Below are 12,596 nucleotides of genomic sequence, written 5' to 3' on the forward strand. Positions count from 1 at the left end.
GGGGTTTTTTTTGGGAGGGGGGGGGGTCATAAGTAGAGAGTGTTTGCTAGTGCTGTCCTTAGACAGTAAACGTGACGACACTATTCAGGAAAAAACACTGCGTATATATTGTTTATCATGACTCTGGTTTTACGTGGCCTATCAACATAATTAAAAGCTGGCTCACCAAGACTACTTTATTCTTCCTCAGTGAAACAGCAGCACCAATTGAACAGCACTCATGCGACTGTTTTGCCCCCCTTGAGCTCCAGGTGTTGTGCCAGAAAGTTATTGCCCTCCACGGGAGCGTGCGCAGCTGCTTAAAATCGCAGTGCCCAGATTACTTACGTAGACAACTACATCTGTGCAATTGACATAAGATGCGGTAAGCTGAAGACAGCTTCAACCGTCTGTTTATTGAAAAATAGTAACGCGACCGCACCGCACCGCATTTTCTTTTTAGTAACGGTAACGGCGTTGTAACGATATAAATAATAATTAGTTAGATTACTCATTACTGAAAAAAGTAGCGCCATTAGTAACGCTGTTACTTGTAACGCTGTTATTCCCATCACTGGTTCCCAGCCACGATAAAGGCTCGTGTGTCGTTAAAATTCAGTTCTGCCTCATTCATCTGCATGTGGGTCATCACATCACCATGTAATCTGCCATTGCAGATTGTGACATGATGTTTTTAGAACTTGAATTCAAGACGTATAAAGTCAGATGAATCAGACACAGTTCATGAATAACAAACAGAACTTCAACAACTATATTGTTCAAAAGAATTTAAGGTAATTTAAAAGATCTAACACAAGAAGTAGTAAAATATATCAATTATTATAGTTTTCAGGATGAATCTTTATGGAATGATCATTTTTGACAGGGAACACAAAATTATTTAACATCAAATGACCACAACATGAGGGTTAAGGACCTCATTATTTTATATCAACCCAACAGAGAATGTCGCTCTCAGACTGCTACTTTACTAGTGGTTCCAAGAGTATTTAAAAATTGAATTGGAGGCATCCCCTTCAACTTTTAGGCCCCTCGTCTATTGAGCCAGCTTACAGTTGGTATTGAGAGATCTATCTCAACTTTTAAGATTAGGCTTCAAAGTTTCTTTTTTGAAAAATCTTATAGTTAGGAGTGGATCAGGTGACCCTGAACCCTCCCTTAGTTATGCTGCAATAGGCCCTGGCTGCTGGGGATTCCCATGATGCATTCAGTGCTTCTTCTTCATTCGTCTCCCTTCAGTCTCTCAGTGTATATACACCATTCTGAATTTATCTCTTTCTTCCACATCTTGTCTTTTGTCTCTCATCTCTCCCCCCTCCTCCTCAACTGTTGGCGGACCATTCCTGAGCCTGGTCCTGCTTGAGGTTTCTTCCTGTTAAAAGGGATTTTTCCCTTCCCACTGCTGTCAAGTGCTTGCTCAAAAGGGTCATCAGATCGTTGTGGTTTTCTTATAGGGTATGGTCTTACTTGGTCTGCATCTTAGAATATAGAGCAAGTTGTTGTGAATTTGGTGTTGTATAAATGAAATGTGATGAAATTAAATTCAGTGAAGTTTGATGATCTTCCTCTGTATCTTCTTTTGGCTGTGGTGTGTTAACTGCTGGATTTTTGTTGTTGTTGTTTGTTTCTGTAGACTCTCAGGCTGTCTGATTACAGCAAGAGGCTGTACTTCTCTGGCCTCTGCCCTGAGCTCCAACCCCTCCCATCTGAGAGAGCTGGACCTGAGCTACAATCATCCAGGAGACTCGGGAATGAAGCTGCTGTCAGCAGGACTGAACGATTTGCATTGGAGACTGGACACTCTCAGGTATGGAGATAATGTCTGATAGAGGAGGAAGAAATGGAAACATTTTACATATATTTGCCTCTTGATGGAGGCAGTCGCATTTTCTCCTTCTCCCTCTCCCTTATCTTTCCTGCTTGGCTTCTCATGTCTTTTGTGTAGTCTTGCTTATTCGAAAACCCTTAGAGAGTCTCCCAGACTTGTTCTCTAAAAACCTAAAGAAGAATTATGGATTTGATCAACTGGTGCCTTAATGAAACTGACAAACACCTGGACTTGGGAGAGCCTGATCGTCCTGCGGAGACATGTGCTGCGGGATACTCGATGGTCGGTTGCGTCGTGTGTCTTGCGACATTCTCGATGGAAGACATTGAACGACATCTACCAATTCGAAACCACGATTATAGAGTTCTGGCTGATTGGAGCTGGCTCGGACCTGGCTCATCGAAGAACAAGAAGCGGCTACAGCTGTTCAAAATCCGACAAGGCTGGACGACATGACAGACGATGGGCAGGGCTGTGAGTACTCAGACTGTGTTTTTGTGAATGCAATATGGATAGGATCTTGGAGAAGCTCATGGCTCTGCTATATGGACAAGATCTTGGAGAAGAACAATGGGAATTGAGAGACCTGGTGACCAGTGATGGACATTAGACCTACTGTAAAATTGGAAGCAGTTTGTTCGCACTAACCAAAACATCTACCATCTTCATCTCATGCAGGCCCCCTGGCGCTAGCTGGATGCTCAAGGCGAAAGCTGACGGGAATAACAAATTCTCCCTTAGATTGTGTTTCTTGTGACTATCTCCATCCTCATTCAAGGCCACCCATGTCGACTGAAGATTGTTGACTTTTGCCTGACCGGGTGAAGGGACACTTTCTCTCGGCTGAACACGGAACAGACACACACACACTCACATGCACACATACGCATGTACCCGGACACAGACCTACACTTACCCCCCCACCCCCTCCAAACGCCTTTGAAGCTTATGTCTTCTATGTTGTGAGATGTGATGATCCATGTGTTATGTGATGAGGTGTTTTTTTTCTGTTCTCAAACTGATCTCCCTGTTGGAGCTCAGTCTGGGGGGAGTTCATTTTTCTCCCCGTCTTTCCTCATGTTGTGCATTTTCCATTGTTATACCTCTCTGACCTGTCTTCCCCATGTGATGTTGTGTAATGTATGTATGGTCGGAAGGGTAAGATGGCGCTGGCAAAACGTCAGCAGCCTTAACCCAATTTCCTTCGGGGTCAGCCTTCGGGGATCAATAAAGTTTAATTGAATTGAATTGAATTGAATAATGATCAAGAAACTGACATCACATCCATTTGTTCATTCACTGGGGTGGTTTCAGTCATTGTGCAAAGGTACTGTTTATAACAGAGGTCTCAAACTCGCGGACCTCCGTCCACTTGCAGCCCACGCCACCTCTACATGCATACTGACATGAAGAAATATTTTATTTAATTATTGTTCAGAAAAATTATTTGATATGAAGGCAGTATAAGCAGAGTGTTCTCTGTAACCTCATGGGCAGTGTAGTCCGTGCTGCAGGGAGAATGGACTGCCATACCCGTCATGTGTCTGTGAGCGCGAGGGAGGGAAAAAAAAAGATGAGTCGAAAAGTAAGAGTTGTCACTGACCAGAAACGGGAGACGGAAGCATGTAAATATAATAATAACCACTGCAGCCAAAAAGAGTGCCTGACGAGCCCAGTTGTAAGTAAGCTATTAAGACTCGACTCTACACTATGTTCGTGTTTCCTCCGAAACAATAAGTTCCGTTGGAGCAGCCTTTCAACGCCTCTTTCTGTCTCTCACTAGCAAAGCTGACCCAGACAGTAAAGCTAGTTACCAGCTACGAGCCCGACGCGGAACCCGACGTATTAGCCAGAAATCTCTTTACCATGGTTCATAGCCGCGGACCTGGCCGAGGTAAGAAGAGACTGCAAACATGTTGAGGGATTGGCTGTGTTAGTTCAGTGACAGGTTTATTTGCAAATAACACAATTTTCACGAGCAGTCAAAAACTACCCACATAGCAAAATTGGTACGGCCCGGACCTGGCCCACACAATGTGCTTATACATGGGCCTCATACCGCAAAGAATGACGGCCCTTTGGTGGCCCAGATCTGGTTTGCCAGAGGTGGCCCACACATGGGCCAGCACAAGGCCGGTTACAGACACGCTGCTGGCCCTGTGCTGGCCCAGAACAGGTTCAGCTCTGGCCCCAGATGTCAGCCCTAATGTGTACCTTAATCAAGCCATGTAATAACAACATGTGCCGGAACATAATCGTGCAAAAGTAACATGACAAAACACTGTTCAGTGAATGGACTGATTCTTACACAGCGCTTTTCTACTCTCTTGGATTATTCAAAGTGCTCAACATGCAACATGCCACATTCACACACTTTCTCTAAACCGAGTGCTTACTAACTACATGCACACTCTTGACACACAGACTGGAGGACCCAGGGATCGAACCACTAACCTTGCAATCAATAGGTGACCTGCTCTACCGTCTGAGCTACAGCCACCCAGTAAACAGGGTAAACATGAGTAAACCGTCACTAGGTTTTGGATAAAGTGTACACTCAAACCTGTCAAGCCTGCATTTGAAATGTTGGCTACCATAGCAGTATAGTATTGCAACATAGCATTTGGGTCTTCTAGTTAAAATAGGAAAAGAGGAACATAAATAGTGCCATCATTTTTTTTTTTTTTTTGTGTGTCCCGTTTGGATCTTTAGCCATCAGAATTGTTGTCTTAAGGCCAAGAAAGATGCCAAGCGGATTTATTTTACCAAGTGGATCATCATGGCCTTGCCATATTGGTCCATTTGATTGACCTTTATTATAATTATGAATTTATTTTATTTTCGGTTGCTACAAACGGGACAGACATGACTGGGGGATAGGACAGGGAGAAAGAATGAAAGAAAGAGAGGGAGAGAAAGAAAGCCAAAGGGGAGAAGAGACGGTGAGAAGGGGGGGAAGAAAGAAAAAACAAACAAACAAAACACCTGGATCACCTGTATGGAGAAAAAAAAACAGAAGAGAAAGCAAACAACAAAGAGCAACATAATAAAAACAGCACCATCACAATAAACTAGCTAGCAGTAGATAACAGTAGATACTAAATATTAAACGATATTGTGCAGCACGCAAGATAGACAGCGCACAATGTGCTTTGAGGCAGCAGCCAAGAAAGGTGTAGTCCGCGTCTGTGAACACCCGTGTGTACACCTGTGTGCATACCTGTGTGGATCAGCATGCTTGTATTCCAAAGGTTTCTCCATGTAACGATCTGCTAGGGAGTGTGGGGAGCCATAGCCCCGTCCACCAGGGTATGAAGCAGGTATGGAGGAGATCCAGGCCCCAGATATCCAGAGGCCCCAGAGTACAAGGACCCGAGGAGGACCACCAAAGGGGGGGGAACCGTGCCACCCTCCTGGGAAGAGCTGAGTAGAGTAGAGCCCCAAACGAGAGGTCACCCCGCAGCTACGGAGCAGAGGCCAGAGGGGGTTGCAGCGTGGCGTGCCCGCGGGCTCTGCCGGCAGCCAGCTGTGCCAGAGAGGACCGAGCTTCAGGCTCAGAGGCCAGAGGCCTGAGGGCATCCCACCCCCCCGAAGGAGCCCAGCCTGGCAAGTGGCCCCTCCCTGGGGCCAGCTCCCCCGCTGACCCCAGTAGGCACCCCCACACTCTGGAACCCACCAGGGCAAGGGGGCCGAGGCCCATCCGGACCGGGGCCCGCAGCAGCAGCACCGCCCAGCCCCACAGAGTCCGGGGCAGCCCACCCGACTCCACCCCAGAGAAAACTGCACCCACCCCATCATCCAATCATCTCCCAAACTACACAAGACAATAGACACCCAGGTTGAGTTCATTCTCCACCTCGCCTATATCTCTCCCCCTACCTGCAGAGTGAGCTCCTGTGGTGAGGAGACCACCTGCAAAGATATAACAACCTCCCCACCAGTTAGAGAGCCCCCTAGTTGGGCCGATGCACCAGAGGTCCTCTGCACTGGGGCTGAGCACCCCTGCACCCACCCGCCCACTGCTCCGGCGACACAACAGCCAGGACCCAAGCCCCCAAGGCCCGGCCAGCACCCCAGACCGGGGGGCGGAGCACCCCCAGACCCCCAAGCCTCCACGCCCGTCCCGGACCCTCCCAGGGGCAGCCAGGCTACCAGGCCAGTAACCAACGTCCGCCAGCACAGACCCTCCCCCATCTCTGCTGTATGCAGCCACAGGGAAAACACCATCTAAGAGCCCCCAGAGCTCCTAACCAGGTCATGGCCACAGCCCCCAGGTTAGGCCCCCTAGGGAAACGTCCCTAGGGACTCCCCAGACGCCCTAAGGCCGTCCCTACCCCCATATCAACCACAATAGCGAAGGCAGGACCAAACCATGACCCCCCACCCCCACTAGGTGATGAAGCCGATCAACGGAGCCCAAAGGGATTGATCAAATGTGATGGCAGAGGTTGTATCAAGACTAATGTGATCTATTAGATGGTTTTTATATTGGTTAGAATTAAGATTATTTTTATTTTTCCAGTTAATGAGGACCATTTTCTTGGCAATGCATAGGGCCGTAAAAACAACGTGGGCTGTGTTTATTTCTGCAGTGATCTCATCCAAGTTGCCCAGCAAGCATACTAAAGGGGAGGCTGGAATGTTACATTTCAGACACTTTGATAAGTCTTCACATATCTCACGCCAAAATTTCTGAACTGGTGGACAGAGCCAAAGAGCGTGGATGTAATTGTCCGGTGTATTTGCTGTGCAGTGTGAGCAGTTGTTGGAAGGCGTATAGCCCATCTTGAACATCCTATGACCAGTATAGTGCACTCTGTGTAATATTTTGTATTGTATTAATTGCAAACTGGGATTTGTGATCCATTGAAAGGTTTTTAAGCATATCTGAGACCAAAGGTTTGGGTCCAAGTTGATTGATAAATCTGCTTCCCATTTTGCAATAGGAAGGGATATTGATTCATCTATATTAGAAAGTGTTCTGTATATTTTAGACAATAATTTGGGGGGTTTTAGACTAAAAAAATTGTACCACACTTGGTGGTGTTTGTAATTCAGCTTCACTGGGATTAAATTTCTTTTTTACTATGGATTTAATTTGTTGATATTCCAAAAATCGTTTCTTGTTGATCCAATATTGTGTAACTAGTCTGTCAAACGAAATAAAGTCTGTTCCTTCCAACATAGGGCAGGGATAGCTTAGTAGGTAGAGTGGTGGCCCCATGATCGGAAGGTCGGGGGTTCGACTCCACTGAACGGCTACCCTGAGGCACCCCTGAGCAAGGTACCGTCCCTACACACTGCTCCCCGGGCGCTGCATTGGTGGCTGCCCACTGCTTCACTGGGTGAATGGGTTAAATGCAGAGGAACTATTTCCCTATGGGGACCAACACACACACTTTACTTTACTTTACTTTTACATATGTTCCAAGTATTTAATTCCTTTGCAACTCCAATCTGGAAAGTTTATCATATTATTGTTTTGTAATATGTCCGGATTGTTCCAGATAGGTGTACGTTTGCATGGGATTAATGAAGACTCTGTCATTTTTAGAAACTCCCACCATGCTGTCAGAGAAGAGTTAATATTGATGCTTTTAAAGCATTCATGTCGTTTGATGTTTGAGCTGATAAATGGTAGGTCTGAAATTTCTAGGTTATTACATAGTGCCTGTTCTACATCTATCCAAGGTTCATCTAAGAGGGTGTGTTTAAACCATCTAGAGATGAACTGAAACCTGTTGGCAAAAAAATAGTGATTAAAGTTAGGCAGATCTAATCCTCCTTTATCCTTGGTCCTTTGTATTGTTTTTAAGCTGATACGTGGGGGTTTATCTTTCCAAAGGAATTTAGAAATATACGAGTCTAGAGATCTGAACCAATCTTGTGATGGCTTATTTGGGATCATTGAAAATAAATAGTTTATTTTTGGCAAGACCATCATTTTTATAGCGGCGACCCTTCCCATGAGTGATATAGGTAAAGATTTCCATCTAGCCAGGTCGCCTTCTACTGTCTTTAAAAGTGGGATGTGGTTTAATTTAGTTCATTCTGAAAGTTTAGGAGAGACATTAATACCTAAATATTTTATATTTCCACATTGCAGTGGGGAAGGAGAAGAATTATGGAAGGAGCAATTAATCGGGAGAACTGTTGATTTCGACCAGTTAATTGAATAATCTGAGACACTTGAGAAGGAATTTATCAATGCAATTACCCCAGAGATATTGGTTTGTGAGTTTTGGAGAAAAAGTAACACATCATCTGCATAAAGGCTGATTTTATGTTCTTTATTCTTACATTTTATGCCCTTAATTGTTGTAGCCTGTCTAATTGCTGCTGCTAATGGCTCAATAAAAATTGCAAACAGTGAAGGGGAGAGTGGGCATCCCTGTCTGGTGCCCCTCAGAAGAGAGAAGCGGGAGGATGTTTGGTCATTTGTTCTGACACAAGCTGTTGGGGAGTTATATAATATTTTTAACCAGTTTATGAAACAGGGTCCAAAACCAAATTTATGTAAAGTTGCAAATAGAAATTTCCAGTTAACTCTGTCAAATGCTTTTTCTGCATCTAAAGAAAATATTATGGTTTCAGTGTTTTTACTGCATGAGTAGTCTATTAAATTAAGTAATCTACGTGTATTTGTTGATGAGTGCCTACCTTTTATAAAACCAGTTTGGTCAGGATGAATTAAAAGGGGGGTTATTTTCTCTAATCTCTTTGAGAGAGCTTTGCAGATTATTTTAAGGTCTACATTAATAAGGGATATTGGACGATAGCTTGAAGGAAATACAGGGTCTTTGTGTGGTTTTTGTAAGAGACTGATATTTGCAGAGTTCATATTTGGTGGTAGTCTACCATTTTCTTTGATTTCCTGCAACATCCTGTGAAAAACTGGTGCCAGAATTGTCCAGAATTCTTTGTAAAAATCTGTTGGAAAACCGTCTGGACCTGGAGCCTTATTATTGGGCATACTTATCAGAGCTTCCTGGAGTTCACCTGGCATCAGTGGCAAATCCAGTGCCATTGTTTGGGTGTCTAATAATTTTGGAAGAGTTATGTTGTTGAGAAATTGATCAATTTCGTTTTTAGATGGGTTAGTGCCATCATTGCCAGACCTGGCACACGTCTGGTTGACATACACCCTGCCATGACACCAGTCAGTCAGAAGTGCCAGCTTGATCCGGGCCACCTGTTTTCTATGAGCCTGGGCCACATAAACCAAACCACAATTGGGAAAGATGTGGCATGCTATCACATAAACAGTGCCATCTATGCCAGGCCTGGCCCATATCTGGATGACAAACCACTTACTATGCCAGAAGTCAGCCAGCAGTGCCGGCTTGACACCGGATCTGGGCCAGACCTGTCTACTATATGGGTAATGTTTACACTTATGTCTGCATTTTTATTTTGTTAAATATGAACAAAATTTTAGCAGAAGTGCTGTCGCATGTTTGACCAGAAAGAGAGTAACAATTTGTTTATTTGGTAGTTCAATGAAAGGCTTCACTTAGTTAATAGTGAGAAAAAAAAATTGTGTTCACGTTTGCAGTCTTGTTATACAATATGTAAATGGTGAGTCTTCTTCATACACTGAGGTTAATTATGGAGTTCCACAGGGTTCAGTGCTAGGACCAGTTCTGTTTACATTACACATCCTTCCCTTAGGCAGGATCATCAGAAGACATAGGATACATTTTCACTGCTATGCAGATGACACCAAACTCTATCTGTCCATGAAGCCAGTGTGTGTGTTATACACACCAATTAGTTAAACTGCAGGAATGTCTTAAAGACATAAAGACCTGGATGGCCGCTAACTTTCTGCTTTTAATTCAGATAAAACTGAGGTTATTGCACTCGGCCCTGAAAATCTTAGAAATATGGTATCTAACCAGATTCTTAATCTGGATGGCATTAATTTGGCCTCCAGTAACACTGTGAGGAAACCTGTGGTGATTTTTGACTAATATATGTCCTTCAATGCACATATTAAACAAATATTTAGGACTGCTTTTGTCACGGCTAACGAGTGAGCCGTGTGGAGAAAATAAATGAGGACCCAAGAGCAGACACTTGCTGAGATGCGAAGGTGGTTTATTGTAAAATAAAACACAAGGTGAAAATGGCGGAACAGAACTAAAGGTAACCTAAACTGGAAGAAACTAAACTACAAAACAGCAAACCCTAACATGAACATGAAGGGGGGAGAGCAGAGGCACATAAAGGTGGACAGCAGGGTGAACACACGGTGGATATGCAGACAGACCAACGACCACCACACGAGTAGACACGACTTAAATGCACACAGAAGAACACAGGGAGTTTACAAACAGGTGGGGAACACAGCTGGAAGTAATTGTCAAGACGAGACAGGGGAAGCCAAACTGAATACACTCACATGAGACACAGACCTTCACAATAAAAGAGGAAACAAGAAACAATTCACAAGGACACAGACTAATTCATGCATTTATTACTTCTAGGCTGGACTACTGTAATTCATTAATTCATTATTATCAGGAAGTCCTAAAAACTCCCCGAAAAGCCTTCAATTAATCCAAAATGCTGCAGCAAGAGTACTGACAGGGACTAGAAAGAGAGAGCATATTTATCCTGCATTGTCTTCCCTTCATTGGCTCCCTGTTAAATCCAGAATTCAAAATCCTGCTCCTCACATACAAGGTCTTGAATATTCATGCCCCATCTTATCTTAATGACCTTATAGTACCACATCGCAGTTCAGGAATATGGCAGCACTGGAGTATAATGGGTTCCTGGTAGCTTCACGTTTGATTCTTCTCAAATCTTTGGCAGTTAACTTGTTTGTTTTTTTCTCAATACATTTCTTGCGAGCCTGTTGACTATTTGCAACAAAACATTTGATGGTTCTGTGGTCACACCCCAATATCTTTGCAATTTCAAGAGTGCTGCATCCTTCAGAGTCCATCAAATCCCTTTTTTCGCCCATTTCGCCTGAGGGAGAGAAGCTGCCTAATAATTATGCACACCTTTATATAGAGTGTTGATCTCCTTAGGCCACACCCTCACTCATTACGCAAATATTGATCACCTGATATACTAAAACCCAATAAGCACTCAAGTTTATACAGCTTGAAGTTGGACAAGATGCGTAAAAATTATGATATGGCCAAAATACCTACTTGCCTAATAATTGTGCACACAGTGTATGTATTATTGTAGGGTCTACCTTACAATATAAGGCGCCTTGAGGCAACTGTTGTTGTGATTTGGCACTATATAAATAAAATGGAATTGAATTGAATGAAATAGAATATTTGAAATATATATATAAAAAAACTACATTGTTGTTGTTTTCTTGTTTGTTTCAGGGGTTTTTTGTACCATTTGAATACTAAAGTGGTCCTCTAATGAGATGACGGTGCCAGCAGTGGCCCGCGGCTCATTTGAGTTTGACACCCCTGGTTTATAAGGTTGTGGAAATCTGCAGTCAGCTGAGACTTAAGAAGTCACTTGGATGAGTGACGAAAAAGTCAAATGCTACATCCAGATGAACAGAATCAGTTTTTTGGGATTTTCTTACTGAGAAGATTGAGCATTTGTAAGAGCATTACTAGTTAAAGTTAAAGGATGGTTGGCTCAACAGTGCTCTGACTTTTTGTCAGCCTGGCTACAGTGCTGAAGAGAAACCTAGGGTTGTTCTAATTCTCTTCAATCAGTGACGAATAGTAAGATGTTCTGGCTTTGCGGAGGGCTTTCTTATAAAGCGGCAAACTATTTCTCCAGGCTAAATGATGATCTTCTAAATTTGTGACACGCCATTCCCTCTCCTGCTTACGAGTCATCTGCTTTAGGGTACGTGTTTGAGAATTATACCATGGATTCAAATACTTCTGGTTTGAGGTTTTATTTTTCACAACAGTTAAAGTATCCAGTGTCATACGTAGTGAGGAGTAGTGGTGCAACGGATCACATTTGATCCGAAATCCGAACCGATCCCACTCCACGGTTCAGTACGCGCGTGATCCGAAGATTTGGAAAAGGAAAAAAAAGTATGTGTATGGTGCGCGTGGTCAATCTGTCAAGCGGTAGTTATGGTCAGCGCTAGCGGTCTAAGTAGCAGAGTAGAGGAGTTTGCGGCATTTAAGCAGCCCTTTGCTGCCCAGTCCTACTGGGCTAAAGCTATTACAAAAGCTACTGTGGTGTTTAGCTGCAGACGGGAGGCCGTATTGCATTGTGCAAAACAAGGGGTATAAACTGTGATGAACGTGCTTGAGCCACGCTATGATATTTCGTTGCGCGTCCACTTCAGTATGACAAGATCGTTCCAAACATGTATGAGTAGGAAAAGTTTAAAGTTATGGCTGAACTGTCCCAGGCATCTTGTGTTGCTCTAACTACAAATGGGTGGACCTCCAGGGCAACGGAAAGCCACGTGACCGTGACTGCTCGTTATATCACAGCGGAGTGGTAGATACAAAGCCCTGCACTGCCCTATAGATTACATTAGATTAGATGAAACTTTATATATCCCTCGGGTGGGTTCCTCCGAGAAATTCAGTTTCCAGTAACACAGCACCGACAGAAGGTGCAGAATGTGAGCAGAAATATACCATATATGCACATATATAAATACAGAAAATACAAAAGGGATAAATAGAATAAATAGGAATAAGAATACAAGGGAATGGCACATTTCAAGTATTGTGAGTCTATTACACCGTTGGATATTAACAAAAATTATTGCACAGTGAAAAGGCACTACAGCTACTTGTTCCCCCCT

At 43.7% G+C, this 12,596-nt stretch overlaps 1 protein-coding gene across 6 annotated transcripts in view; it reads left to right on the forward strand.

The window, feature by feature from the left end:
* LOC146391788 (protein NLRC3-like) overlaps positions 1-12,596 on the forward strand; it is a 453,804-nt gene that overhangs the window by 430,625 nt on the left and 10,583 nt on the right. For 5 of the 6 annotated variants that reach the window (XM_084915646.1, XM_084915619.1, XM_084915671.1 and 2 more), the window contains exon 4: positions 1,634-1,807. In XM_084915646.1, the coding sequence (XP_084771772.1) occupies positions 1,634-1,807 (174 nt within the window). Of the gene's footprint in view, positions 1-1,633; positions 1,827-12,596 lie in introns of those variants that run through there. The other variant, XM_084915584.1, reaches the window with a different exon arrangement.

This window comes from Perissodus microlepis, chromosome 3, assembly GCF_051167445.1.
Source record: "Perissodus microlepis isolate ML-2025 ecotype Zambia chromosome 3, ASM5116744v1, whole genome shotgun sequence".
Classification (NCBI taxonomy): Eukaryota; Metazoa; Chordata; class Actinopteri; order Cichliformes; family Cichlidae; genus Perissodus; species Perissodus microlepis.